This window comes from Nanorana parkeri, unplaced genomic scaffold (assembly GCF_000935625.1).
Source record: "Nanorana parkeri isolate BGI_ZX_2015 unplaced genomic scaffold, ASM93562v1 scaffold48, whole genome shotgun sequence".
Classification (NCBI taxonomy): Eukaryota; Metazoa; Chordata; class Amphibia; order Anura; family Dicroglossidae; genus Nanorana; species Nanorana parkeri.
This window is the reverse complement of record NW_017306316.1, coordinates 2138848-2164267: the sequence shown is the minus strand read 5'-3', so window position 1 is coordinate 2164267 and position 25420 is coordinate 2138848. Positions and strand designations below refer to the sequence as shown.

The following is a 25420-nucleotide window of genomic DNA, read 5'->3' as shown; positions in this document are numbered from 1 at the left end:
AGTTTAGTTTTGGATCAGGGAATTGGTTTTCCCTTACATTGTATGTAAACCCAAAACCTTATTTTAGTATGTTTGGCATCACGTCTCGCTGTATGTTATCTTAAGAATATTGTTTTTTTTTAACCTGTTGTGAAGATTCTTACCTGGATATCCTGTCACTAATATTACTTCCTGTTGCAGGCCACACCACTAAGCGACTGCCCCGCAATGGGAAACATCATTTTCAGCCTGTAGTGGGCAATATTGTCAGCCTGTAATGTGAACTCCTTTACTTCACCAATGTCGAGGGCATGTGGCCTGGTATGGTGCAAGAAGGGGGGCACTATCTTGCCCCCCCCCCTTTCCTGTCCTGCCAGGCCAGTGCTCGGATTAAGGGTCTGGTATGGAATTTCAGTTTTTGTTCTTTTGGCATTGGGGTCCCCCTTAAAATTGAATTGGGGAGAGGAATCCCACACATTTTTTTCCCTATGTTTAAAAAATTTGTAGGGATTTGGATCATTTTGGCAGACCATTCTCCCACACTCCGGCTGTGTGTTCGTCTATGCCAAGCTGAACCATGTGCGTTCAGTTAGGCTGTGTGCTTCGGCTCCTGCACGCGCTATTGAGAATATCGCATACAGCAGCCCTTCGGTTCGGCTAAACTAAAGGGTTGCAGCAGCCGGAGCGAGCCCAAGGATTAGCTGAACGTTTGGCTACATCCTTTGGCTCTTTAGGGAATAACCCCCATAGATTTGGCAATCCAGTAAAGAAAAACTTTAGGATGTACAGGTCCTTGGGACTACTTAACGTCTACATAATGTTTACAACATATATGCAAAGCCCACACTCCGTCCTAGAGAATGGGCCTGCTGTTCCTAACTTAAAGACATCCAGTGTGTGTCTGTACAGGGTACAGTGGAGATCACACCTTTTTTTGGCTTCAGAGAATGCAGGGGATTGTGGAATGGGCTTCTTTGACTCCAGGAAAAGAATAGTAGTTCCTTTTTGTATGTGTATGACATAGCAGGGAGCATAATTGATGCCCTTCATTCCCCTGTTCTCTCCTGTTCTTGCTTCCAAAGCAGAATACTTGCTGGGTACTGCACATTCTTACACCAGTGGTCCATGGGTTAGAGGCAAAGAGCCTCTACAGAGCACAGGCTCCCTGAGCAGTTTTTTAAACACATTTGGTGGTTTATTATGCACTAATTTTCAACCCCATAATTGATGTAGTATGCAGAGTGAGGTCATTGATAAAGTCCCCTATATTTTTCTGGCAGTGGGACACATTACCAACTCAGTACTTCCATCTTGGTTGAGTAAAGCACGAGATCAGCAAACATTTATTCAACTGATCACCTGCAGAAGTGAGCAGAGACACTTCCAACCACGGTCACGAACACTCTTTAGCCAGTGTGTTTCAGGACCAATTTGCTTATAACGGTCTAAAGTTGTGGGAGGCAATCAAATATCAGAACAAAAGCCCACTCAAACACAGAGTGAACATGCAACCTCATGCAGATCCTCATGCAGATCATGTCCTTGGTGGGAATTAAACCCATAACTCCAGCACTGCGAGGGAACAGCCTTCCATGTCCAAGCCACCTGTTACCTATAGATCAATATTACTATTCTTTCCATATATGCAGTAAGTACACATCAACTCTACTAGTCTTAAAGGGGCTCTGCTGCTTAAAAAATAGTTATAATCAAAGATAATTCTGCCAAGAAACTATGGGGTCTATTCACTAAGCTGCCGAAGGATCTAGCCGTAGCTTCGGCTGATCCTTCGGCTATCTTCGGCCGCAGGATCCCTTCGATTCAGTAGAACCGAAGGACTGCTGTACGGGCTATTCACTATACCCCGTACAGCTCCCGAAGTTGGCCGAGCGGCTCAGTCGAGCTGAAGGCATATGCCTTGGCTGGACTGAGCCGTGGTGAAAGCCAAAGCTGGCCGAATGACCGGCCATCGGCCGGCCGACAGCCTGCTTCTGACAGCTGAGCGGAGCCCGCCGTCATATCACGGCTGGCTTCGGCCACTTTCAGAGAGATCAGTGTCCCTGGTTACAAGGTAACCAGGGACACTGTCATTACACACTGAGAACCCGGCCGGGCCACTATGATATCACCATAGGAATGCATAGCTAGATTCCTATTGGCTATTTAACTTTGCAATAGCCAATAGAAAACTAGCTATTGCAACCGCCCACTGCTGTTGTCAATCAGCAGAGAACCTGCAGTTCTCCATCAGGTCCCCCTCTGGTAATTGACAGCGGCAGAGGGCGGGTGCAATAGCGAGTTTGCTATTGGCTATTGCAAAGTGAAATAGCCAATAGGAATCTAGCTATGCATTTCTATGGTGTTTTTTTGTTTTGACGGCAGCAGAACCGCCTGGCAAATAGAAAACAGTTGGGCGGAGCTAGCTGTCACTGCTAGCTCCGCACAATCATTTTCTAATTTTTTTCTACTTTTTAAACTATTTTTCTATTCTGCTCGGTACCACAGAGGTACCGGGCAGAATAGCCGAGCTGAATGCCGCTCAACGGCATTCGGCTATTCATTCACTGCTGTTCGGCATCTATGAGAATAGGCCGAACAGCAGCAAGTAGCCTGCCGGAGGTTCGGCTCAGCCGATCCCGATGTTGGATCGGCTGAGTCGAACTCTTTCTGCAATTCGGGTCGGCCGAACATGCTGAGCATGTTTGGCCGACCCAAAGCCACCCGATGTATGGCTGATTTCAGCCGATACACGGCTGAAATCAGCCGTAGAGCCTGCAGTGAATAGCTGAACAGCGTTCGGCTCACTTCACTTCGGGTCGGTTATTCACTCGGCTGCCGTCAGCAGCTTAGTGAATAGACCCCTATATATTTACCTCTTCCACTGCCAATGCCACCAAACACTGCTGTTGCAAATTGTTAAGTGTAATATGAAAAAAGGGCCAGGAAATGTTAAAGGTAATTGTCATGATATTTGCATAACCATCTGTTTGGACCCACCTAATGATGTACTAAGGTCATGTATTTCAACTACAGAGGATGTTACTTTTTATTACTGAGAGAAACAAATGTTCTTCCTGGTTTCAATAAAAGCGATATGTTTTTCTAACTAGGATGTTTTTTTTTTTTTGTCATCTAGAAGCCCAGCCCTTGTGAGAGACTTTTTTTTTACACTTCGTGTAAGGGCTGTGAAGGTCCTACTATCTGAACAATGATGTGCCCATGGAAGCTGTTCATGAAATCCGGGAACATTAAGGATAAATTTGCACAAGACTCGACAGACTTAAACAACAATCTTTCAAAAGAGAGAAAACAACATTGCAGGTAATATGAATTGTATAATCCTGTTTATTTGTATGTAGTCATTGTGAAATTGGTATCGCTTTTAGTTATGCATCGCTTTTACTCTTCAGGAGTCTCTCAGCAAAATGTAGATTAGCTTAAAACTTGTTACTCAGTTTGAAACTCGAAACATTTTAGTTTTCAGAGAACTTTGTAAGCCTTAAAACCAACAGATAATGAGGAGCAGCAGATTAAAGTGTCCTTGAGAACACATTGCACTTGCTAATGTCTGAATCTGACTACTTTTCTGCATATTAATAGATCACTGCACCTATTATGCACACAGTATTTAGACAATGCATTCCTTTCTACAATTGATCACAGCTGTACTTTCTTTAGTTCTCTATATTTTCTCTTTTTTAACCTCTTTTTTTTTATTCTGTCATGTGATCTTACAGAGAGCTTTTATTTTTATAGGAATATTATATATATATATCAAACTAAAGAACGAAAGTAATGTATCTGTTTTTCAAAAAGCAAAGTAACAGATATATTTCAATGTGATAAAACATCTTGGTCCATGCAGCTGCTGTCTAGGTATTCATGACACAAGTGTTTGTAATAATCCTCTTAGCACATAACATAAGTAAATTTGAATTGAGGTTAAGAATCACAAGGGGGACATTGTGTGTATAGATAAGGAAAAAGAGAACCTTGGTATTTGCACCTGACCTTGTAAAAATATGAATTTAGTAATGTCTTAATGTGAACAGGAATAAAAGGTTTCACATTTTTGGTAGTCTTTGGGAAGATGTCTTTGGAATTTCAGTCCCCTTAAATCTTTTATTTTTAAAGAAGAACTCCAGGCAAATACAACATAACCCTTGCAGTGGGGCTAACTTTACACTGCAAGGAGTAAGTGCTTGTTTTGCCTAGAAAGATAAAATAACAAAGTTATACTCACCCGAACCGAGATCCCGGCTGGCTCCTAGACCGGTCTCTTCGGCCTCGCTGCCCCTCTGCTCCGGCGATGAAATGTCCCACGGCATCCTCATGTCCAATACACTGTATAGAACATGATGACTCACAGGATATTAGACCGCTGGAGTGCAGGGGGAAACAGGGTGAAGGGACCGGTTTAGAAGTAAGCAGGATCTAGGTTTGGGTGAGTATATCTTTGTTATTTTAGCACCATAGGCAAAATAAGCACTTAATCCTTGCAGTGGGACTACTTTTTGCCCGGCTTCTTCATTAATGTTCTGTTTATAGTTTGAATTGAAGTATACATCAGTGGCATCCCAGGATGGGGGCACCTCAGCAACCTATTGAGGGATGCAGTAGGGGCATGACAGGGAAGAGGATATTTGCACACTGCATGTTTTGCTGGTTTGGAGACTCCCAGCATGTGATGTTGGCATGACACCTTAAGAAGCCTCAGCATGTACTGACAACTAGTGCTACCTGTCAAGGTTTGTTTAAAAAGCTAATCTTGATGACAGGTTTGTTTTAATATATACATTAGGTTTGGTTTACCAAAGGAGTAGAAGCTGTTCACTTATCAAAGCGTATGCTCACTTTCCAAAGGATAATCCTAAATTCATTTTCAATACTCAATCATGCTGTCCTTACACATAAATAGGTATTCATAAACACAGATTCACCCTATCTACTTCCACACAACATACCTCCCAACTTTCTGAGATGAGAAAGAGGGACAAGTTCCAGCACAATGTACTTAGACAATGTATGCACCCCTGCCATACTCCCAGTTATGTGAAGAATTAGAGAATGTTTATGCTAACACTGATTGGTTAAACCCAGAATTGTCTTTTTTTCACCATTATGTTTCCTTTATACTGTTCAAAATGGCAAACAGGATAATTAAGAGATAAGATAACGGTTTAGATGAAGAATAACACTTTTGGTGGTTAAATAGTACAATTTCATATCTATTAGGGATGTCCTGATACCTATACTAGTATTGGGGCTAATACAGGGCATTTTCATGAGTACTTGTACTCATGAACATGCCCGATACATAAGCCAATACCGGCCCTATAAACTTTTTAATAGATTTGACTGCTGGAGGTCCCACTCTTGAGAGGATCCTCAGGCAGCTTGCTGGGGACCTCAGGAAAAGGGACAGAGGGATTTGGTTGCAAATAAGGGACAGTCCCTCCAAGTGAGGGATAGTTAGGAGTTATACATACACTTTGCAAAGTCAACATTCACTATGCTAGTTGAACAGTTTCTATTTCTTTAGTAAGTCATGTCCCTGTGCTAAACTAATACAATTAACTTTAACTAACTACTATGAGTTAAGGTATGTACTTTCCATTTGCATCATGTGAGTAAATACAGGCTGTGCCAAGTTTTCCTATTCAATTCCTGTGATTGTGTTCAATTGCAGAAATGTGTGTTATCCAACTTACCAATCTCCTTAGGTAGTATGATATTCTAGTTACGCAGTCTTCAGTCATAAAACTTTTTATGTGATGGAATTTTACAGATGATATCTTATGAGGATTACTTCCTTGTCAAGTAAAAAAATAAAAAGTCTTTGTGATAAAAAAAGTAACTGATTTATTCTGCCTGTTATTCTATTCTTGTCAGAGTAAACAATGTTAGTCTCTGTAGGATGAGCACATGAACGAACCCTTGGTCTCATTGAGGAAGCCAGTACAATGCAGGCAAAGAATCAAAGAAATCAGCTGCCACCAACTACATTCTAGCTTTCATTACTTTAGACTAAAGTCGTTTTAACAATAAAACATGGCTATGGATCAGATGCAGTGGGTCACTATCCGGTTTTGCCTTATTCAATAAGTGTCTTTTTGTCACATAATTTCTATGGAATATACTTGCATACCTTGTAAAATTATAGTGTACATTTTGTAGAATTATAGAGTTGTTATTTAATCTGCTTCTATATAGTGTCCTTTAGAGATGCACTTTAGTGAAACATGACAACTTTGTGGGTTATTCTACATGCTGTGTGTCTATTACCTTCATCCCATCATTTACCTGCAGCTGATCGCCCTGTTAGGTAAATCCCAAGTGTTCCTGGCAAAAATAGTGGCACAAACATCACCCTCTCACTGAGCCAACTGTAGATTTACCCTCACACATTAGAGCATTAAAGGTTAGTCATCAAGCACAGGAATATCAGCCAGCCATGACCCAGCGCAGGTTGGCAATTGTGGTCCAGACAGAACCGCCACTTAGTCCATGTCCGGACCGTGGTCCGACATTTAGTGAAGGCTGCCTTAGATGATCTCACACTGCACATATACAGTTAAGAGGCTGTAGACCCAATTATGCCAGGGAATCACATTTGTGCTGCTATTTCAGGAGGAATTTGGGACAAAGGGTACATTTTTCTGGGTAACACTTATGCTGATTTAATCCAGCTCACAAGCCATTTAACATGCCATGTGACATACTGTAGGACATTGGTTTTGTTTTATAAGTGAACAAAAGGGAAGGTAATAAAACAGTAGGAAAATATTTCTGTAATTATAATAATACATTTGAATAAGAAAGCAGCTTTGTTCCATCTTTTAAACTGTATATTTTATTTTTCAAGTTCTTTAAAACAGGAGGATGCCAGCATCAATGGCCCGCCTAAAGATATGGCTCAAATTAAAGTTACTTTAGAGGTAAGTACAATTTAAACATTTATTGGAAAGCTGTAAATGATTGAAATATGAATATATGATCTGTTCCTATCCTAAATTCCAAGTGGTATCAAATATGTTGTGTATATATATCTATATAGATATATAGCTATAGATATAGATATATATCTATAGCTATAGATCTATATATATATATATATATCTCTGGTGAAATGCATTTTTTAATTTCTTAAGTGGGGACTTTATCTGTTATGTGCTTGATAAAGGAACCTTTCCAGCAGGTGGTGAATTTTCCTGTATGAATTGTAGTTGCACCTATTGTTGTCATTGTGTCTACTGGCTTTTTGGTTCACCCCTGTACGCAGAATATGCTTCATTTCTTGATACAAGCACAAACGTTTGTAGAGCTTCACTTTTTCTTCCAAACTGGTACTTTCATGACCTACCTGAGTCAGGCAAATAGCTTTTCTGGGGCTGCTGCCTAGAAAGCTGTAGGAGACAGAGCTGAGAGAAAAGCTTAAGTGGCATGCTAAGTAGCACAACACCAGTGTAGCTTGTATCTTGATGGAGACGACGTATGACGTTTATGACAATGGCTAAATAGTAAATACTAACAATGACAACGTTGTAAATGTCAATACCATACTTATATGCTTTTCATTGAATACTATAAACAATTGTTAACCCACAAATCAAAGCTAAATTACAAGCAGATATAAATAATACCATTTATTGAAGTTGCATATTCTTTTGAAAAAAATGCATTTACTCTTAAGCAAGCTTAAGTACCTAAATCTGTATTGATATCACCTTCTGTTCTCCCTTTCACAGCAGCATTAGACAGGGAGAGTGTGGATTCAAAGTAGGAGCCAACAGGGCTCTACTTCATGCAGAACTCATGACTTGACAGATTGCTCCTGCTCCTGCATTGTAAAATCAGCAGACTGGGCGTGGAAAAACTGTTTGCCAAAATATTTAAGCTTTAACAGAAGATATAAAATATAATACTACTACTAACTAATATTACAAATATAAGTTTAATATAATTTGCACGAATATTGTAATTACCATCAGACATTTACTGGCCTAAAGCAGCAATCTGAGTAGGCAGTACCAATATACAACCATTGCTTCATGTTTACAGTTTTGTACATTATCTAATCACCTCCTGACACTTGCAGAAAGTTATCTGTGACAGACATAATGTGCAGCAATAAGTTACTTATGTAAATCTCTGCATCAATTAATATGTGTATGTAAGTTTGGTGCATGAAGTAGACTTTTAGGCCAAATTGGGTTCCACAAAAGGCATTCTTTGGATCATTAGTTAACTTGATTTATGTGTTAGGATCAGGCTTTGTTGGAGGTCCCAAGGCGCTGATAGTGAGTGCCTCTACTTGTTAGACTTGTGGTATAAATGATTCCTCAGATTCCATGATATAAGACATAACTAGGCAACCTGCAGACATGCTGACAATCGTAACCAGTGGAACCCTAGAGTTCCTCCAGAGCTTGGTAGGGGTTTATTAAGCAGATAGCAATTTCTGCCTCTCAGATAATCATTGACACCAATGATCATTTAAGCTATCTGTACGGGGGGATTCTTCCCACTGACCATCATGCAAATGTACCACGAGCTGTAGGTATAGTAATTATTAGCAGGCCTTCTCTGAGACCGGAAAGTTATTTTAAGGGCTCCATCATGTTAAAAAGGTTGAGAAAGGCTGCTCTAAGCTATACCTCCTGTTTTGTTTTTGTTCACATTTAAACAATAACTCTATATATGTTACTAATGATATACACAGTTCAAGAAAATCTTTCTTACTAATCTCTTTCAGAATAAAGTTCCAGAAAACCATAAGAATTCTTGTAAAAAAGAAAGTTTTCCAAGATACAGGAAGCTAAAAAACTATGAAAATGGAAAGATTCTACAGGATACTTTACACCTCAAAGCTAAACAGGTTTGTGAGGTTAATATGAAAAATGTGTAATAGTATGCAAACCATTATGCTGCTTATCATAATACAATTCATGTTCAATATCCCTGGCAATGATTTGCTAATGTTTTAGCAGTTTGGTATTTAAATATTTGTCCTTTGCTTGTGTAGTAAGCTGAAGTGGAAACTGAACAGGGAATAGCTTACAACAATTTCTACATGAAAAGTTGTGATAAAACACCCATTTAAGCTGGATGCTATATCATCCATTATTCCAACACACTGGTCTGGTATTGACATATGTAAAGAAGGCAATGTGCAATAAACAGTTGATATGGCAAAGCTACTAAACTTTTTTTCTTCTCCCAATTCATGCATGTAAGTGCATATTTGAGGAGCAGATAAATGTTTTCTGTCTTTCCAACAGTGTGCTTTTTTAGCAGTGATTTCCTAAGGTTATGTATTGTTTTATGCAGTCTGATAATAATCTGATGATCTGATGAGATGATGTTGACTCTTCAGATGGGCAGATTATATGCATTGGGTCACTGTTAGGACATTAATACATAGGGGCAGGGCAGCCTTCAGAAATTTCGGGGCCCCTTACATGGCTTTAGGCTGCCCCCGCACCGCCCGGTCCCCCCCGCACTGTTGCCACGCTCAGGCAGTCACGCTGTTATTATTATACATTTATATAGCTCTGACATATATATATACACACCGCAGTGTTGTACAGAGAAGCCTACACTCTAATGTCCCCCCACAATCACACCCTATGATTATACATGTATATAGCTCTGACATATACCGCAGTGCTGTACAGAGAACACTGAGCCAATCATGTCACTCAAGCTTGGAGCGGTGGAAGCCAAAAAAAAGTGTGTTGTGCAATACAGTGAAATGTGAAATTATACAGCAATCAATGCAGAATAGCACAGGCTATAGAGGACTACAAATCCCAGCAATACTACATACAGTGTACAACGTATTGCTGAGATTTGTGGTCCTCTATAGCTGTTGGTACATATACAGCGCAATATACCATCAACAAATCCCAGCAATACATTTATACAGCATGTGGGGTGGGTGGAGTGCAGGTAGTCTTACCTGCACACTCTTCAAGCAACATTCCTTTCTTCCCCCGAGATCTTGGGACTGTCGGCAGCTGCCGCTCCCCCACACTGCAGTCTCCCCGCAACGACGTGATCATCTTGGCGGGCAGCGGCGGGAAAGAGCTCAGAGCTGGGAGAGGCGGTGAGGAGGTGCGGCGTGAAGTGTGCAATGTGTGTGGAGCCGCAAACAGTGGCAACTAATCGAAAGCCGACTAATCGATGATGGAAAACGTTGAACAACATTTTCCATCATCGATTTTACTCAACTTAGTTGAATAGTTGCAGTCCCGGTCCCATCAGTCTCTGTACAGAGGAGCTTACACTCTAATGTCCCCTCCACAGTCACATCAGTCTTTGTACAGAGGAACGTACACTCTAATGTCCCCCCACAATCACATTACCCGCTGGACGGAGGGCTTCGTGACCCCCTGGACGCAGGACTTCATCACCCGCTGGACTCAGGGCTTCATGACCCGCTGGATTGAGGGCTTTGTGACCTGCTGGAAGGAGGGCTTCATCACCCGCTGGACGGAGGGCTTCATCACCTGCTGGACGGAGGGCTTCATCACCCACTGGACGGAGGGCTTCGTGTCCCACTGGACGCAGGGCTTCGTGACCCAGTGTGCACTGGCAAAAAAAAATGTTTAGTTTCATCTTGTTTTGATTCGGATTTTGCGTTATTTCTTTTTCCGGATTTAGATGAAATTCGTTAGCGGTAGTCTGTACGAATGTTCATTTCCGTTTCATGTTCGTATCGTTCGTCTCATTGCAGCAAAGTGACATTAAATATTTTTTTTACTTTGCTGCAATGAAAATTTGTCCACAAACGAAAATGCGTACAGACTACCGTTAACGAATTTCATCCAGAAAACTAAATTTTCCTAAATGAATCGCACATGTCTACTGGACACAGGGCTTAGGGTTAGTTCACACCATAAGCAGTGCATTCCAGTCCGACTCTGGCCAGAACGCACTGCCCGCATTGCGGCTTGCTCACCTTTTTGCCGGGCTGGAGGGGGCGTGGCTGGCCATTGAAGTGAATGGTGCCGTAGCCACGCCCTCCGGCTGCAATGCGATCACCCGCATGGGATCGCAAGGCACATTGAGCCAGCAGTGTGTTCAAAAATTGCAGCATTTTGACCACACCGGACCGCAGGCACAATATGCGGGCGATCGCATTGCGGCCGGAGGTCGTGGCTATGGCGCCATTCACTTCAATGGCCCGTCACGCCCCCTCCAGCCCGAAAAATAAAAAAATAAGTGAGCCGGCCGCAATGCGATGCACGTGGTGTGAACAGGCCCTAAAATGGTACCAAGAACACAGCTGCAGGAGCAGCCATATTCTTGGTATAACCACTTCCAGCGGAAGACGTACATTTACATCAACCCGCAGGAAGTGGTTAAAAAAACACGCACGTAATGAAACAAACACACATATCACACACTCATTAAAAAAAAACACACACAGCTTCATTTAAAAAAAAACAACACGCTCTCACAACTATTAAAAGTAAAAATAGTTCATTAAAAAATGTCCCTCTATCCTGCTTACCTGTTTTGCAGGAAGGGGTGCTGCATCCCTGGGTCCAGTGTGGCACTTGGGGATTATCCTGGTCTGGTGGTTGAGTGAAGGATCAGTGTGCTCTGCACTCTGGCTGGTGCAGACCATACTAATCGCTCCCTGCCAGTCAGTGGCGGCACCACGAGGGAGCGATCAGTATGATCTGCATCAGCAAGAGATGCAGCTCATATTGATTCCCCTCTGGACCTCCAGGGAATGATTTCCATTTAATATATTGCCAGTCCGGCAATATATTAAATGTTATGTGGGCACTTGGCAGATTTAAAGATGGCAGCCGCTACTCGATGTCGCTACATGTCGATAGACATGTAAGGTGCCTGGGCCCCAAGGCTTCCCGGGCCCCTTACATGACTATCGGCCGTACCCCCCTGACGACGGCCCTGCATAGGGGTTGAGTTATTAAATGAGTAATGTTCTCATGGCAAGGTGACTGTTAATCTAGCTTAGTAACTATGGTAAAGCTGTGTTAACATCAGTCATCCAACCATTTGCAAGCACAAAAATCAGCTTTTTTTTCTTGTATGTGACTGGGTATTCAAAGTGAACACAGGTTCACATATGTACTAAACTAAGGTTGGGTATACATGCTTCTTTTTTCTGTGTTCAACCTACCGGCTGAACAAAGAAAATAGAACAGATTCCTCCATCAACGCTTGCGAGCGTTGATGTGTGATTTCCCTGTTGTTTTCATTGTATACTCACAGCGGCCACCACCCCCGTCACAATACTCATTGGCTGCAAGCTCTGTTTGGCTGACAATTTTCCGACATGCACCTTCGATCAGCTGATCGAAGGATGCCAGTCGGAAAGGTGCCCACAGCGGCACCCACACATCGTATATCTTCCGGTTCATCAAGAACCAGCCGAAATTCAAAGCATTTATACCTGGCTTAAGTGAGCATTCACTTTGGCTATTGAGTATGCTCTGCTACTTTAGTAACTGAACTCCATTATATGTGAGTGTGCTGCATACTATGGAGTTGATTTACTAAAGGCAAATAGGCTGTTCACTTCGAAGGGGAATTTGACCTTAGCTTAGTGAATGAGGTTAACCTCTGCTGACTTCCATCATCCACTCACGTACAAGCAAAATGCAAAAAAAGTTTTTTTATATTCTTTCCTTGCACTTAAATTGACTATTTTTTGCACAGTGAGTTTTCATCACATTCACTAAGCTATGGAAAATTCCCTTGTATAGTTAAAATTCCCTTGAAAAGTAAATAGCCTACTTGCTTCTAGTAAATCAATTTGTATTAGCTGCTTTGCCATTTCAAATCAAGGAAGGTAAAGGGTTCTATTTATAAATGTTTCCACCTAAGATTCACACAACTATCACCCACGATTCACAAACTTTTCAAAATAGATTCATTTCGAAAAATGTATGAAAGTTGTGTCATTCTTATGTGAAATAAAAAGGCTTCACATTGTTAATTGTTTATATTTAGGCATTTCAGCGACTTTCCTTTTAATTAAAATAATCTATTGTTTTGTTATTTTGAAGTTCCTTAAAGTGTATGCAAAGCCATTTTTTTTTAGTTTCGACAGAATGGGGAAGGGTTAGGCCCTTCAAGTTTTTATTGCTGTGTGTGTTCACTGAGAATATTCATTCCTCTGTTTGTTCTCGTGACATTTGAAAGTGAGGGGGATATCCAAAACTATTGAGCTGTAACCAGAACAAGAGGTGAGGGAACAATCTCACCTGTTCCTGTAACAACTCTCTAAGAAAGAAATTCCATTCATTTTGGAGAGCACTTCTCTCATATTCTGTTGCCTCTCCAGGTCAGGAAGTGAAGGGAAATCTCCCTAATGGGACACTGGCAGCACAGATAACCTGATAAGGGTTTAACCCTTCCATACTCTAATTTAAAATGAAAAAACACGTTTTGGCTTTACATACACTTTAAGTTGCAAAAAAACATGCTTTCTATCATACTTTTATCAGTGCATCATGTTATTGTTGACTTAAAATGACGCTAAACTCAGGAATTAAATCTTAAAAATACATTCAAGTACCTTAAGTATTAACAAAAATGTATCTTATTTGTGTATCACTCGGCTGTAGATCCTCAAATCATCTCTGAATCGGTGCTGACACTGTCCTTCCTTTTGGAGGGGGCTACTTTTGTTCCCCATAGTCCCTGCGTGTGTTGTAAAGTAGTCACCGCTCAAAGCTCGCTCTTGTAAGGGACTATTATCTCCATACAAGTGATTAAACTAAACATGAGATTGCAGTCCATAACGGGGGTGAGCTTGGAGCGATGGCTACTTTACAACACACTCATGGACCATGGGGAACAAAAGTAGCCACCCTCCAGAAGGAAGGACGGTGTCAGCACCAATTCAGAGATGATTTGAGGATCTACAGCCGAGTGATACACAAATAAGATGCATTTTTGTTAATAGTTAAGGTACTTGAATGCGTTTTTAAGATTTAATTCCTGAGTGTAGTGTCATTTTACCCTGACTTGTATTCTCGGTATATGTGAAAATGGTATTTACTCCAAATCCTTCCTTCTCCATGGGAGGCTTATTTTTATTGCATTGTTTTAACAAGGTCATAGTTTTTTCAGTCCTGTATACTTACACTATACTTCAATTTACTTTACAGAAACTTGGCTGCCAATCATCAGTCTGTCATGGATCAGTTATGAACCCTAAGTGCTATATAAGAGGTCCAAGAGACAAGCCAGTGTCACAGGATGTTGTTTTACCTCAAGCAATAGAGTTTATAAACCAATATTACGATTCATTTAAAGAGTAAGTCAATCTGACATCATGTTAAGAAAGTTATTTCATTACCAGCACAAAGGTATTTCTAATGGAAAACGAAACACAATGTACTCCTGATAAATTTATCTAATAGATAGATTATCTAAAAATAATTGTGTATTATGCCTAATATGGTAAATTGTGTAGGCCAAAGTAAAATATCAACATTTTACACTCATGAGTGGAAACCTATGGAAGGCAGTGACCTGCTCTTGCTGTCTAATGAAAATTTACTATAGGCCCATATTTGGGACTGGTCAGTAAGGAAACTCAAACACTGCACAGTAAATGATTGGTTATATTGGAATCATAGTGGGTAATAATGGAATAATAATGGGCAAATAATGGGTCTAACACAGCAACATGATGTGCACCTTGGTTTTAAGACTCATAAACAATTGTTTTCAGGCCACAGATAGAAAATTATCTGAACAGACTAGAAACCATTAGCAAGGATATTGAACAAACTGGAACATACCAACTAACTATGGAAGAGCTAATCTTTGCTGCTAAACAGGCATGGAGAAATGCCCCTAGGTGCGTAGGCCGGATTCAGTGGAACAATTTACAGGTAACAGACATTCAGTGACTTATAACTAATATTCTTATTTGTTTATACGACTTCAGTATATACCAGTCTAAACTGTTAAAATCCTAAATTGGCATTGCTTTATTTGAACTGCTTGACTGTGTTGTCCTTTCTGCTGCTTATTTGCACATCTTAAAGGGTTTTTGACTTAATGAGACTGCATAATTGGGGGCAACAGGGGCAAACTACTGCAAGTGTGAAGTGCAGAGACATAGAAGTATCTTCACATTTCTGATGCAGCCTTCAAAATCTTTCTGTCACACCCCAAATTTCTCACAAAGCATTGGAACTTCCTGATAATGTCAAAGCTTGTCCGTCCACTGCTATCTCCTGCACAGTTCTATTGGCTAGGAGGCTGCCCATCATAGTTATGGGCCAATAGGAATGTGTGAGGGTGGGGCTTAGCAGTCAACTCTGACAGTGTACCTTATCTGAGGCTATTATTAGTATAAGTCTTAGGTGGAGAGATTGATCCAGTGAATTATTCTGACTGCCACTGATAAAGTCAAAAGCTATTTTTTTACACACTTGTAGGATATATTGGAAGCTACCTCACACATGGATCTTGTGATTGCTTTTTTTAACTGTATCAGCACTACAAGTATTAGTACAGGCTGAATGTAATGGACTTTGTTTTTTTGTAATCTTACTTTTTAAATGACTGTATATGATTTTGTTTTTCATTCAAGGTGTTTGATGCCCGAACATGCAAGACAGTTAAAGATATGTTTGAGCTTATTTGTCGTCACATAAAGTTTGCCACAAATGGTGGAAATATAAGGTAAATTAACTTGCTTTGGAGGAGCCAGACCTAAGTCTGTATTTTGTAAGACAAAGAGCAATTTGCAAAGTTACGTAAGAGAGAAACTGGGTAGAATTCTTTAATTGATCTAGCTGCACTAAACAAAGAAAGGGTGAATTTTGATTACTAGCTATGGCTTGGTATTTGAGCTTGAGAAGATCCTCCAAAAATGTTTTCATTTTTTACATGGCATCTCTACATGTTTATTGTCGATTGTAGGACATGATTTATCCAGACCTCTTCATTTAAACTACCATTTTAAAGGTAATGCATACTGTGTATTGAAATGAGAGAGAAGCCACAATTTAAAGGAACCTGTGAGTACAGAGATTTTGGAACTGTCATTGCCGGCTTGTTTTTAAAAGGCAAGGGCAGAGGAGAGGCTGGTAAAAGACAGGATCTCCCCTTGTCTATTCACAGAACACCTTGGGGTCTATTCACGAAGCAGCCAAAGGATCTAGCCATAGCTTCGGCTATCTTCTGCCCCAGGACCCCTTCGGTTCAGCTCCCGAACGTGGCTGAGCGGCTCAGTCAAGCCGAACGCATATGCCTCAGCGTAAATTGAAATAGCCAATAGGAATCTGGCAATGCATTCCAATGGGCAAAAATGTTTTTGTGTTTTTTTTTCTATTCTGACACAGCTCCGTGTCAGAATAAAAAAAAAGAAACAGCAGTGTCAGAATAAATAAAAAAAAAGAAAAAGCAGTGTTTCTCTCCTGGGCGGCGGGAGCGGGAGGCTCCCAGAGCGCCCGGGAGAGGTTTTTTTTTTTTTCGGCAGCAGAACCGCCGGACAATACAAAACTGTTGGGTGGAGCTAGCTGTCAGATGTTGGATCGGCTGAGTCGAACTCCTTCTGCACTTCGGGTCAGCCGAACATGCTGAGCATGTTCGGCAGACCTGAAGCCATGCGAAGCAAGCAGATGTACGGCTGATTTCAGCCGATATACGGCTGAAATCAGCTGTACCAGCCTGAAGTGAATAGCCCAACAGTGTTCGGCTCACTTCACTTCAGGTCGGTCATTCACTCTGCTGCCTACGGCAGCTTAGTGAATAGACCCCCTAGTGATGCTGCTATGGAGCTCTTTGCCCAGGCACTTCCAGTTATGGGGTGACTGCTGTCTCCCAGATGAGCTCCTGCTGTCATCCTATCACATCCACTCCTGGTGGAGATTTCATGCAACTCTGCCAAAACCACATTATATAGGCATGGACCACTGTTGTCATTTGAAAGAAGCAAATCCATAGCAACAATGTGCAGCCGTAACTGGAGTGAATGCATATAGACAGGAAGTGGCGAAAGTGGATAGAGGAGATCAGTAGTACTGAGATGCTAAAAAGGTTATAAAAAAGGTGAAAACAGTTTAAAAAAAATGGCAATTGTTTATGTTAAACAGTACTTCAGCAAACTAAATGTGATCCAGTTAGGGTTTAGATCTACTTTAAGGCTTGTCATTTTGCATACCATTAGTACTGTCTGATGGCATGATATGACAGATTTTCTGGTATAACTCTTAGCTATAACTGTATCATAGTGAGACTAGTCAAGCGTCCTGATTAAAATGCCTTGTTTGTGTTTAAGATGCCCAAAGCCTTGCCACACGTACACATACCATACATAAACACACAAATAGAAATATTTTAGTTTCTCCCTTGATCGAGCCCTGAGGACACAAAAACTCTTTTTCCTGTAGTCTGGGTATACACTCTATGTATAGATCAATAGAATCTTATGTTGTCCTTCTTTTAGGTCAGCAATTACTATATTTCCTCAGAGGACTGATGGGAAACATGACTTTCGCGTCTGGAACAGCCAGCTAATCCGTTATGCAGGGTTTGAAATGCCAGATGGGATTGTCATTGGGGATCCAGCCAGTGTGGAGTTCACAGAGGTATGCGATTTATGGAGTGTCAATGCTAAAACAATGTTCTGTGGCAGTATGTGCAACCTCTTTTTGTGAAAAAGCCTTCTTTTTATTAATTGCAATTATGTAACTAAATGTACAAGCCTGTTTCCAGTCGTGGAGAGGTTGATGTAGTTATAATGAGTTTGTTGAAGGTGTTATTGGCACAAACAAAATAATTTAGCATAGGGCATTATTCATTAAATAGTTCTTAGCTATAGGTGATAATTTTTTGGAACAATAACCCATGAAATTCACTCTGCTGGAGCCAGGTCTAGATGGATTCATCTTGGTTGCTAAAGGTTATTAAACTACAATGCTAGCAGTTAAAACTGATCTTCAGTCATATAATAAAAAAAAAAATTAATGTAGTTTTGTACAGTTTTTTAAATTAATCATTACATTTATTTTAAATGTAACTGGTAGAAATGCCTACATTTTGACTTGATATCAGCTTCTTGAAGTCCCCTATACAGCACTGGGAGATGAGGGGCAGTGCTTGTGGCCATTCAGATGTCCATAGGTGGCCATTGACACATGCTGACAATGAACATGCTAACAGGAGGAGAAAGTAGAGAGATCATCAATATACTGATCAATATACTGATGTTCTCTAGCTGTCTAATCACAGGTTATGTGTGGGGATGGAACCAGGCTGTGTTGCTTATAAGCAGCAGAGAAAGTTAGGTCACCAGCCTGACTTCATTATGTTAAACTGGAAAGATAGAAATACAAATCCCATGTAAAATAAAGCAGCTCCTGTATTTGTATTTAAATTATGTCTTTATCTGTTTGCCTGGAATTCAACTTTAAAGGTAAAGTATTGGGAGAGTTAAATGTACTCTTCCCAATAGTTTGAGCCGGTGTGTGACACTGCAGCTGTCACATGCTGGCGCTATATCTAGAAAACTGATTAATCACAAACTGCTGATCACTTAGCTCGCTTAGCTCACAGCTTCTCCCTGTAGAGAGGAGTGACTGTAATTCACTCCCTCCGCTCTCTCTGTTCATCCAGCACTCATTGGAGGAACAGACAGGCAGTAGCTGGCTATATGATGCGTTTGGGTCCTACATTCAATATATTCAATATGATGACCTACATTCAATCATTCATAAATATGTAATATGGTAATTTGTTTACAATCCTACTATTAATGGTCTGAAATAAAAATAATCTAAACTTGGACTCCCAATATACACTCTGTTTATGTTATATAAATCTAAATGGACACTATCAAGCAGTTGAAAATTTTTATGCAGCATAAACAATTTTTTTACAGCTCTGTATACAACTTGGATGGAAACCAAGATATGAACGCTTTGAGATTCTTCCCTTGGTGCTGCAGGCAAATGGCGAAGACCCAGAATTATTTGAAATTCCAAAAGATCTTATATGTGAAGTTATAATGGAGCACCCTAGGTAAGCCATTAATGTGATACTCAAACAAACAGAACATGCTGTTGGGCAGTACCTTCAGTTGAAATAGAAAATCTGATTTTGATCTTTGACATACAGCACTACCCAGTAATCCTACAACCTAACATCATCAATAATGAGTTTTGGGGGATGCTAAAGAAAAGAACCTACCCACAAATGCCCAGCAGGCCAAGCTTGGTTACCTAGGAAAACAGGTTAATACTCCCCTTCTAGAAACAGCTCAGTTAAAGTGGACCTAAAATTAAAGATTTGTTATTTAAAGGGAACCTTTAGAAATGCCAGTTGTTATAAGTTATATATTTACAATGTACCCTCCTGAAAATGGAAGTATTCTTCCTGATTTGTGCAGGTGCCTAGGCACTTCAGCTGTATATCTGTAGTGTTAGATCTAAGAACATCTACAGAAAAAGGCATTGGAAGTTGGTAATGTGGAAGAATACTGGTAACTAGTCCTATGCCTTTTTTGAACACAGCTTCCAAAGTTAATTTCCTCTTTCACTATGGATGGCAACATGTGACCTGTTAGTCACAATTAATGTGAGTAAACATCTGCAAGGGTAACTCATAAGCCAAAATAAATCTTCCAAATATTAAAAGGGCTCACTATCACTTAAAAAGACATATCAACATGCTGGAATATCACTACATCTGATACGTGATTGTTCTTCAACTTTCTCCATATGAAACTTGAAATAGCCCTTTTGCACGTCTGCTAAAGTGACTAAAGGTTAGTCACTGAGAAAAGCCATAACAGGTCCTGTTGGTGCTGAAGTCTAGTGGAGGTTGGGTAGATGTCTCACCAACAGTTCCTCTTACAAGAACACGTACTTGATCTTAGGGTACCCATAGATCTTTCTATGGGTATGGGTAGATCGAATACATACAGTATGTTCAGATGTAATAGTGCCATTATATCTTAACTGATGTTATGCTTTTTTTTACCTATAGGTACAATATGAAATTAATACAAACTAATTAACAATTTGAAAGATCTAAAAGTAGAAATCCTACTTAGGACTAGATATTACAAGGTGCCCTTGTTACTGATGTTACCCAAAAAGCCTCTTCTCTGTGCCCCTCTGATCCTGGTTTTGGAATTTTGTAACTAAAAGCCTGACTTTGAAACAGTTCCCCTGCCCAGTAAGAGCATGGGAAGTGTACTTTTTTAGGGGATAGTGGGCAAGTGGGGCTTAATTTTGAAGTTTAAAAGTCAAGCCTATTACATTTTATTGTTGTTGTTTCTGCATCTGTGGGCCTTTAACATGTTGGAGCAAATGTTTTATGTGTGATTATTGATATAGTTTAAACTAGGTAAGGATCTATTCAGAGAGCATTAAATCCTAATGAAGGGTTTTATACAGGTGATTGATGTGCTTTAAACTGGAAAAGGTACCTTTAGGCCTTCAAATTATAAATAAAGCTTTATTGTTTCTTAAAGGTTTGAGTGGTTTAAGGAACTGAATTTAAGGTGGTATACCTTGCCTGCAGTTTCCAACATGCTGCTTGAAGTTGGAGGCATTGAATTTCCAGCTTGTCCCTTCAATGGATGGTACATGGGTACAGAAATTGGTGTTCGGGATTTTTGTGATGTTCAGCGTTACAATTTGCTAGAGGTAATTTTATTAGGCTTTAAGGGCACATTTATATATTCATTTTTTTAATTTGCAGTGGATATGGATCTCAGAAATGTCAGGTAACATTGTCAAGGTTATTCACAAAAGAGTGAAAAGTTTGGAGAAGGCAGGAGAAATGAACAATCAAGGCCAAAGTATCTGATTTGGAAAAATTCTCCATTTCCTTTCCAGTTGAAATATGTTGTCCTAGATCGTTCACTTCTCCTGCCTTCTCCAAACACTTCACCCTTTTGTGAATAACCCTGTGAGTTTTATGCCAAATTAAAATGGCAGTTTAAAAAAAAAAAATTCAACCTCATTTATGAAACTATCCTGAAACAGAAACTGTCTGCTGTTCATGTGGCATATAAACACAGAGAAAATGAAAATGAATTCAAAATTCTGATTGGCTACTTTGAGCAACAGATGCTTTGATTGAATTAAAACCTACTGTATTTTCCTCCACAAAGTCATACTGTATATATGTATATATATACATACTGTAATATATATATATTCACAATAGCCCGTACAGCTCCCGAACTTAGCCGAGCGGCTCAGTCGAGCCGAAAGCATATGTGAAACAAAATGTATGCTCTGGCATGTTATGGTGCTTTCTTTCCAGAGAAGTGTGGCTTTGTTTGCGTTTGAAATAGGCATGAGCTCAGGTTCGGAACAAACCCAGTTAGAATCTGAGTTCATGCCTATTCCAAATGCACACAAAGCTGAAAAGTGCTATGGGCACCCCCACCCAATCAGCTGATGTACGGGCATTCCCCGCCACGGAGTTGCATGTAAACAAAGGGACAGAATGCTTGTGCTGAAGCAATTTACCGTCTATGGCCACATAGTCATAGTAGCTAAATTTCATCTACCAAATATATTGACATGTAGCCATATAAGGCCAATGGTGCCACTGCATCCCACCCTTTGGGATATGTCAAGCTGAGGACAGGGAATTACCCACCAGCAGTTGATTGGGCTGCGCAAAAGGAGTTTCCTTTTGTGTTCAGAAGGAGCTCCTTCTGAGTTTGGAGGAGCTAAGGTTCATACCTGGTTTGTTCTGAACCTGAGCTCATCACTAGTTCCCATTGACTTCAACTGAGCAGTACATATGGCAGTTCAGAGGTGGTGTTTGACCTGTTTTGTGCTGTCCTGCATTTCTTTGGAAGCAGCACGTCCTGTTGAGGTGCATTACAGGCAAAGTGGGTTAAATGCAGCCTTTTCTTGCAAATACATTTGCTGTTTGAACGCCTAGCAAACAGCAACTAATCAAATAAGTGAAATGTAATTCCTGATGGCTTTCTATCAGATATATTGTACATGCACTGCTTTATTAAATAATCCAGTTGTCTATTGATTTGTATAATTATATTGTCTCTCTTTTACTACTATCAGCCTGATAAAATAAAGCAGTGCACAGCAGCAGGACTACAGTATATACAATGTTAAATAACTAATAACAAGCCATCCAAATCAGATCTTAATTCACCAAATAAATCTGTTTATATAGGTACTACATTGCACAGTAGTACATTGCACATGGTCATTGTACTTAGCACTGCCTTATTGAAGGAAGACTTCTTGGCGTAGTAAGGGTGGCTTAACTGTTTTGCATGTGTTTGTACGGTATGAAACTGTTGCAGCAGGTTTTTTTTATAGCTGAGATGACTGATCAGTAGCATGGGAAATTTGTCCAACAGGAACTAACACGTAGACCACCCATTTCTTGTATGTTGTGAAAACCTTATACTGGTTTCATGGGTTACGGTCAGCTTCCTCTGAATTGCAGTATAATCTCTAACCCCTATTTCCCATTCAGTTTAATCAGCATGCTGAAGTAAGTTGGTAATCACTGTAATTAGATTGCATTGTGAAATCCAATAACAACTTTCAGTTAATAACATAAGGACTAATTGGTAGTAATGTCAATGAGCAATTAAGCATTACAGAAGTCCTGTCACCAAAGTGTTAGCAAGTAAAAAAGAAAGTAAAAATATCACAAATCAAAGAAAATAAGCAGGGTAGTAGCAACTGCTATTATAAAAAGCTCTTGTCTTGTGAAAAAAAAGGAAGCTGTACATTGATGGATTTAGGATTTCTGGTATTTAGACAAAATGGATTTGCAACATAACACTGGGCTTGCCACTTATAGTAAGGCCTCATTCACAATGACACTGTCAAACCTGCATTTATATGCGTTTAGAGGACATTTGCCATAACTTGCCATATACATAATGACTGCAAAGATAGGCCTGACTCGGACTAAATAAGCTTTAAAGTGCATGTGAAGCCAAAACTTTTGTTGTTTTTGATAGAATTTGAAGATGTTAAATCCCTAGTCCTGTTTTTATTGCTGTCCCTGTCTTAGCTGGATAGATTCACCTTCTCTCTTTGTCCCAGTGACCATTGTATCCAGTACAAAAAATGATGGAAAACACAATTTTAGAGTTGTCACAGGAAAGAGAGAAGGGGAAATCCAATGGGAATTTCCTTTTGCGGTAACAACTCTCTAACGGTGGATTTCCCCTCATTTTGGAGAGATTTCCTCTTACTTCCTGTTGTATCTTTGGGGGCAAAAAGTGATGAAAAATCTCCCTGATGGGACAAAGACAGCAAAATCTTTTTTTGCTGGGATCAACCCCTACCCTATCCAAAACTAGAAAAAAAAATTGTGGGCCGTATATACAATTTAATACACATACATCAAACTTTGGCCATATAAACCCAAAGTCAGGCTAGTACAGTTTACAGAGTATTCACATGCATAGTGCAGTTGTTGGCAAATATTGTTAAATTTATAATTTGAGCTATGCTTGGGGCCAGCTTTAAACTGGTCATGGTTGCGAAGTGTTTCACAAACGTTGTACAATTATGTAGGAAAGTAACCCTTATTACCTAATCATATTACATTGTTAATGTATCTGACATTAGTAAACTGAAATTTCTTGATTACTACACTGTCCAAAACATCAGCACTATGCACTCTGCTTTTATAATAAAATAGACTAGCATGCCCTTTTGTTTGCTTAATCCCTCAGGAAGTTGGAAGAAGAATGGGATTAGAAACTAACAAACTGGCATCCCTGTGGAAAGACCAGGCAGTAGTTGAACTCAATGTAGCTGTTCTTTACAGCTTCCAGGTATGTTCTGTTTGATTAAAATGTACAACATTAGAAAACATATGGAAATTCGATGACTGGTATTATGCACATGGTTATAAATCACCTATTCCAGATTTATATCTTTTATTTTTTAGAGTGATCTTGTTAAAAAAAATGTGTTAAAATGACTGTTACCTGCAAATGAAGACTCTCCTTTCCTGGTAGCCAGGCCACCAATCTCTTCTCCAGTCGCTAGAACTGGTCCCAGTTGTGGCCACTAAACTCAAAAAAATCACGTGAATAACCTTTATTTATATTTTCTTTCATTAAACATTTTTTACCTGGGGATCCGGCCAACAATCTCCTCCTCCTTAATCATTATGATAACAAGAACTCAGTTAACACCCTGGATATCTGTGGCTATGTCAACAATTGCTTCCCCTGTAGGGGTGTGCTGCCTGTGTCCTGTACATGTAATATGATTATACAGGCAGCCACACCTCCCAGCAAGCCGTTAGCTGTAAATCAGGTAGCCAAACTTCCTTGTTTTCCTAAATTGTCACAACAACAAGAAGCCCAGGTTACCTTGTTATTCAGCCTTCCCACTGTAGGAGTGTGCCAACAAATGGCGTCCTCTACACCTTAGTTGTTGGCCTGTGATTACACAGGCAGCCACATCTCCTGGAACACCCCTACCTGTAGATCAGGGATAGCCAAGCATGATGGGATTTGTTTTTTGTCCACAGCTGGGGGGCCAAAGTTTGGCTATTCCTGCTGTAGATTGACATCACCACCTGTAGGGAGTACCGCTGTCAATACAGCAGGCATCTACACAGTGGTGGACTTTCGATGTGTATGGAGACTCTGCCTCCAGCTCTCAAAGCAGAAGAGGAGACTAGGCGATCACGTGGCTGGTAATATAATAAGGGAAATAAGGTATTTACAGCCACTGTTTTAAATTATCAACTTCAGGGCATGTTTAGGAATGGGTAAGCTTTACGACTATGGGGTCTATTCACGAAGCTGCCGAAGGATCTGGCCGTAGCTTCGGCCGATCCTTCGGCTAGCTTCGGCCCCAGGACCCCTTCGGTTCAGCAGAACCGAAGGGGTGCTGTACGGGCTATTCACAATAACAGCTCTCGATCATGGCCGAGCGGCTCAACCGAGCCGAACGCATATGCATCGGCTCGGCGGAGACGTGCTGAAAGCCGAAGCTGGCCAAGCGGCCGGCCATTGCCCGGCCGATAGCCTGCTTCTGACAGCTGGGCGGAGCCAGCCGTGATCTTAAAACTGGCTCCGGCCACTTGCAGTGAGATCAGCGTCCCTGGTTACCTGCTAACCAGGGACACTGATCTCCAAACAGCTAACTCTCCCTGGCGCCCCGGAAGTCTCCTGCTCCCGGCCGCCAAGGAGATCAGCACTGCTGTGTCCTTTTTTTTCTTTATTCTGACACGATCGATGTCAGAATAGAGAAAAAACAAAAAAAAGATTTTCCCATTGAAAAACATTGGGACATTACTATTGGCTATTTCAATTTGCAATAGCCCATAGTAAACTGCTGCAGTTCCCCATCAGGTCCATCAGCAGAGGGCGGGTACAATGCTAGTTTACTATTGGCTATTGCAAATTGAAATAGCCAATAGTAATGTCCCAATGCTTTTCAATGGGAAAATTTTT

At 40.5% G+C, this 25420-nt stretch overlaps 1 protein-coding gene across 1 annotated transcript in view; it reads left to right on the top strand.

Moving 5' to 3' along the window:
* Nucleotides 1-3187: 3187 nt before the first annotated feature.
* Nucleotides 3188-25420, top strand: part of NOS2 (nitric oxide synthase 2) — a 49754-nt gene continuing 27521 nt past the window's right edge. Inside the window, exons 1-10 of the mRNA XM_018573586.1 lie at nt 3188-3300; nt 6845-6917; nt 8735-8857; nt 14136-14284; nt 14705-14867; nt 15575-15666; nt 17435-17576; nt 18869-19008; nt 20465-20639; nt 23681-23782. Coding sequence (XP_018429088.1) covers nt 3188-3300; nt 6845-6917; nt 8735-8857; nt 14136-14284; nt 14705-14867; nt 15575-15666; nt 17435-17576; nt 18869-19008; nt 20465-20639; nt 23681-23782 — 1272 coding nt within the window. The remainder of the gene's footprint in view (nt 3301-6844; nt 6918-8734; nt 8858-14135; nt 14285-14704; nt 14868-15574; nt 15667-17434; nt 17577-18868; nt 19009-20464; nt 20640-23680; nt 23783-25420) is intronic.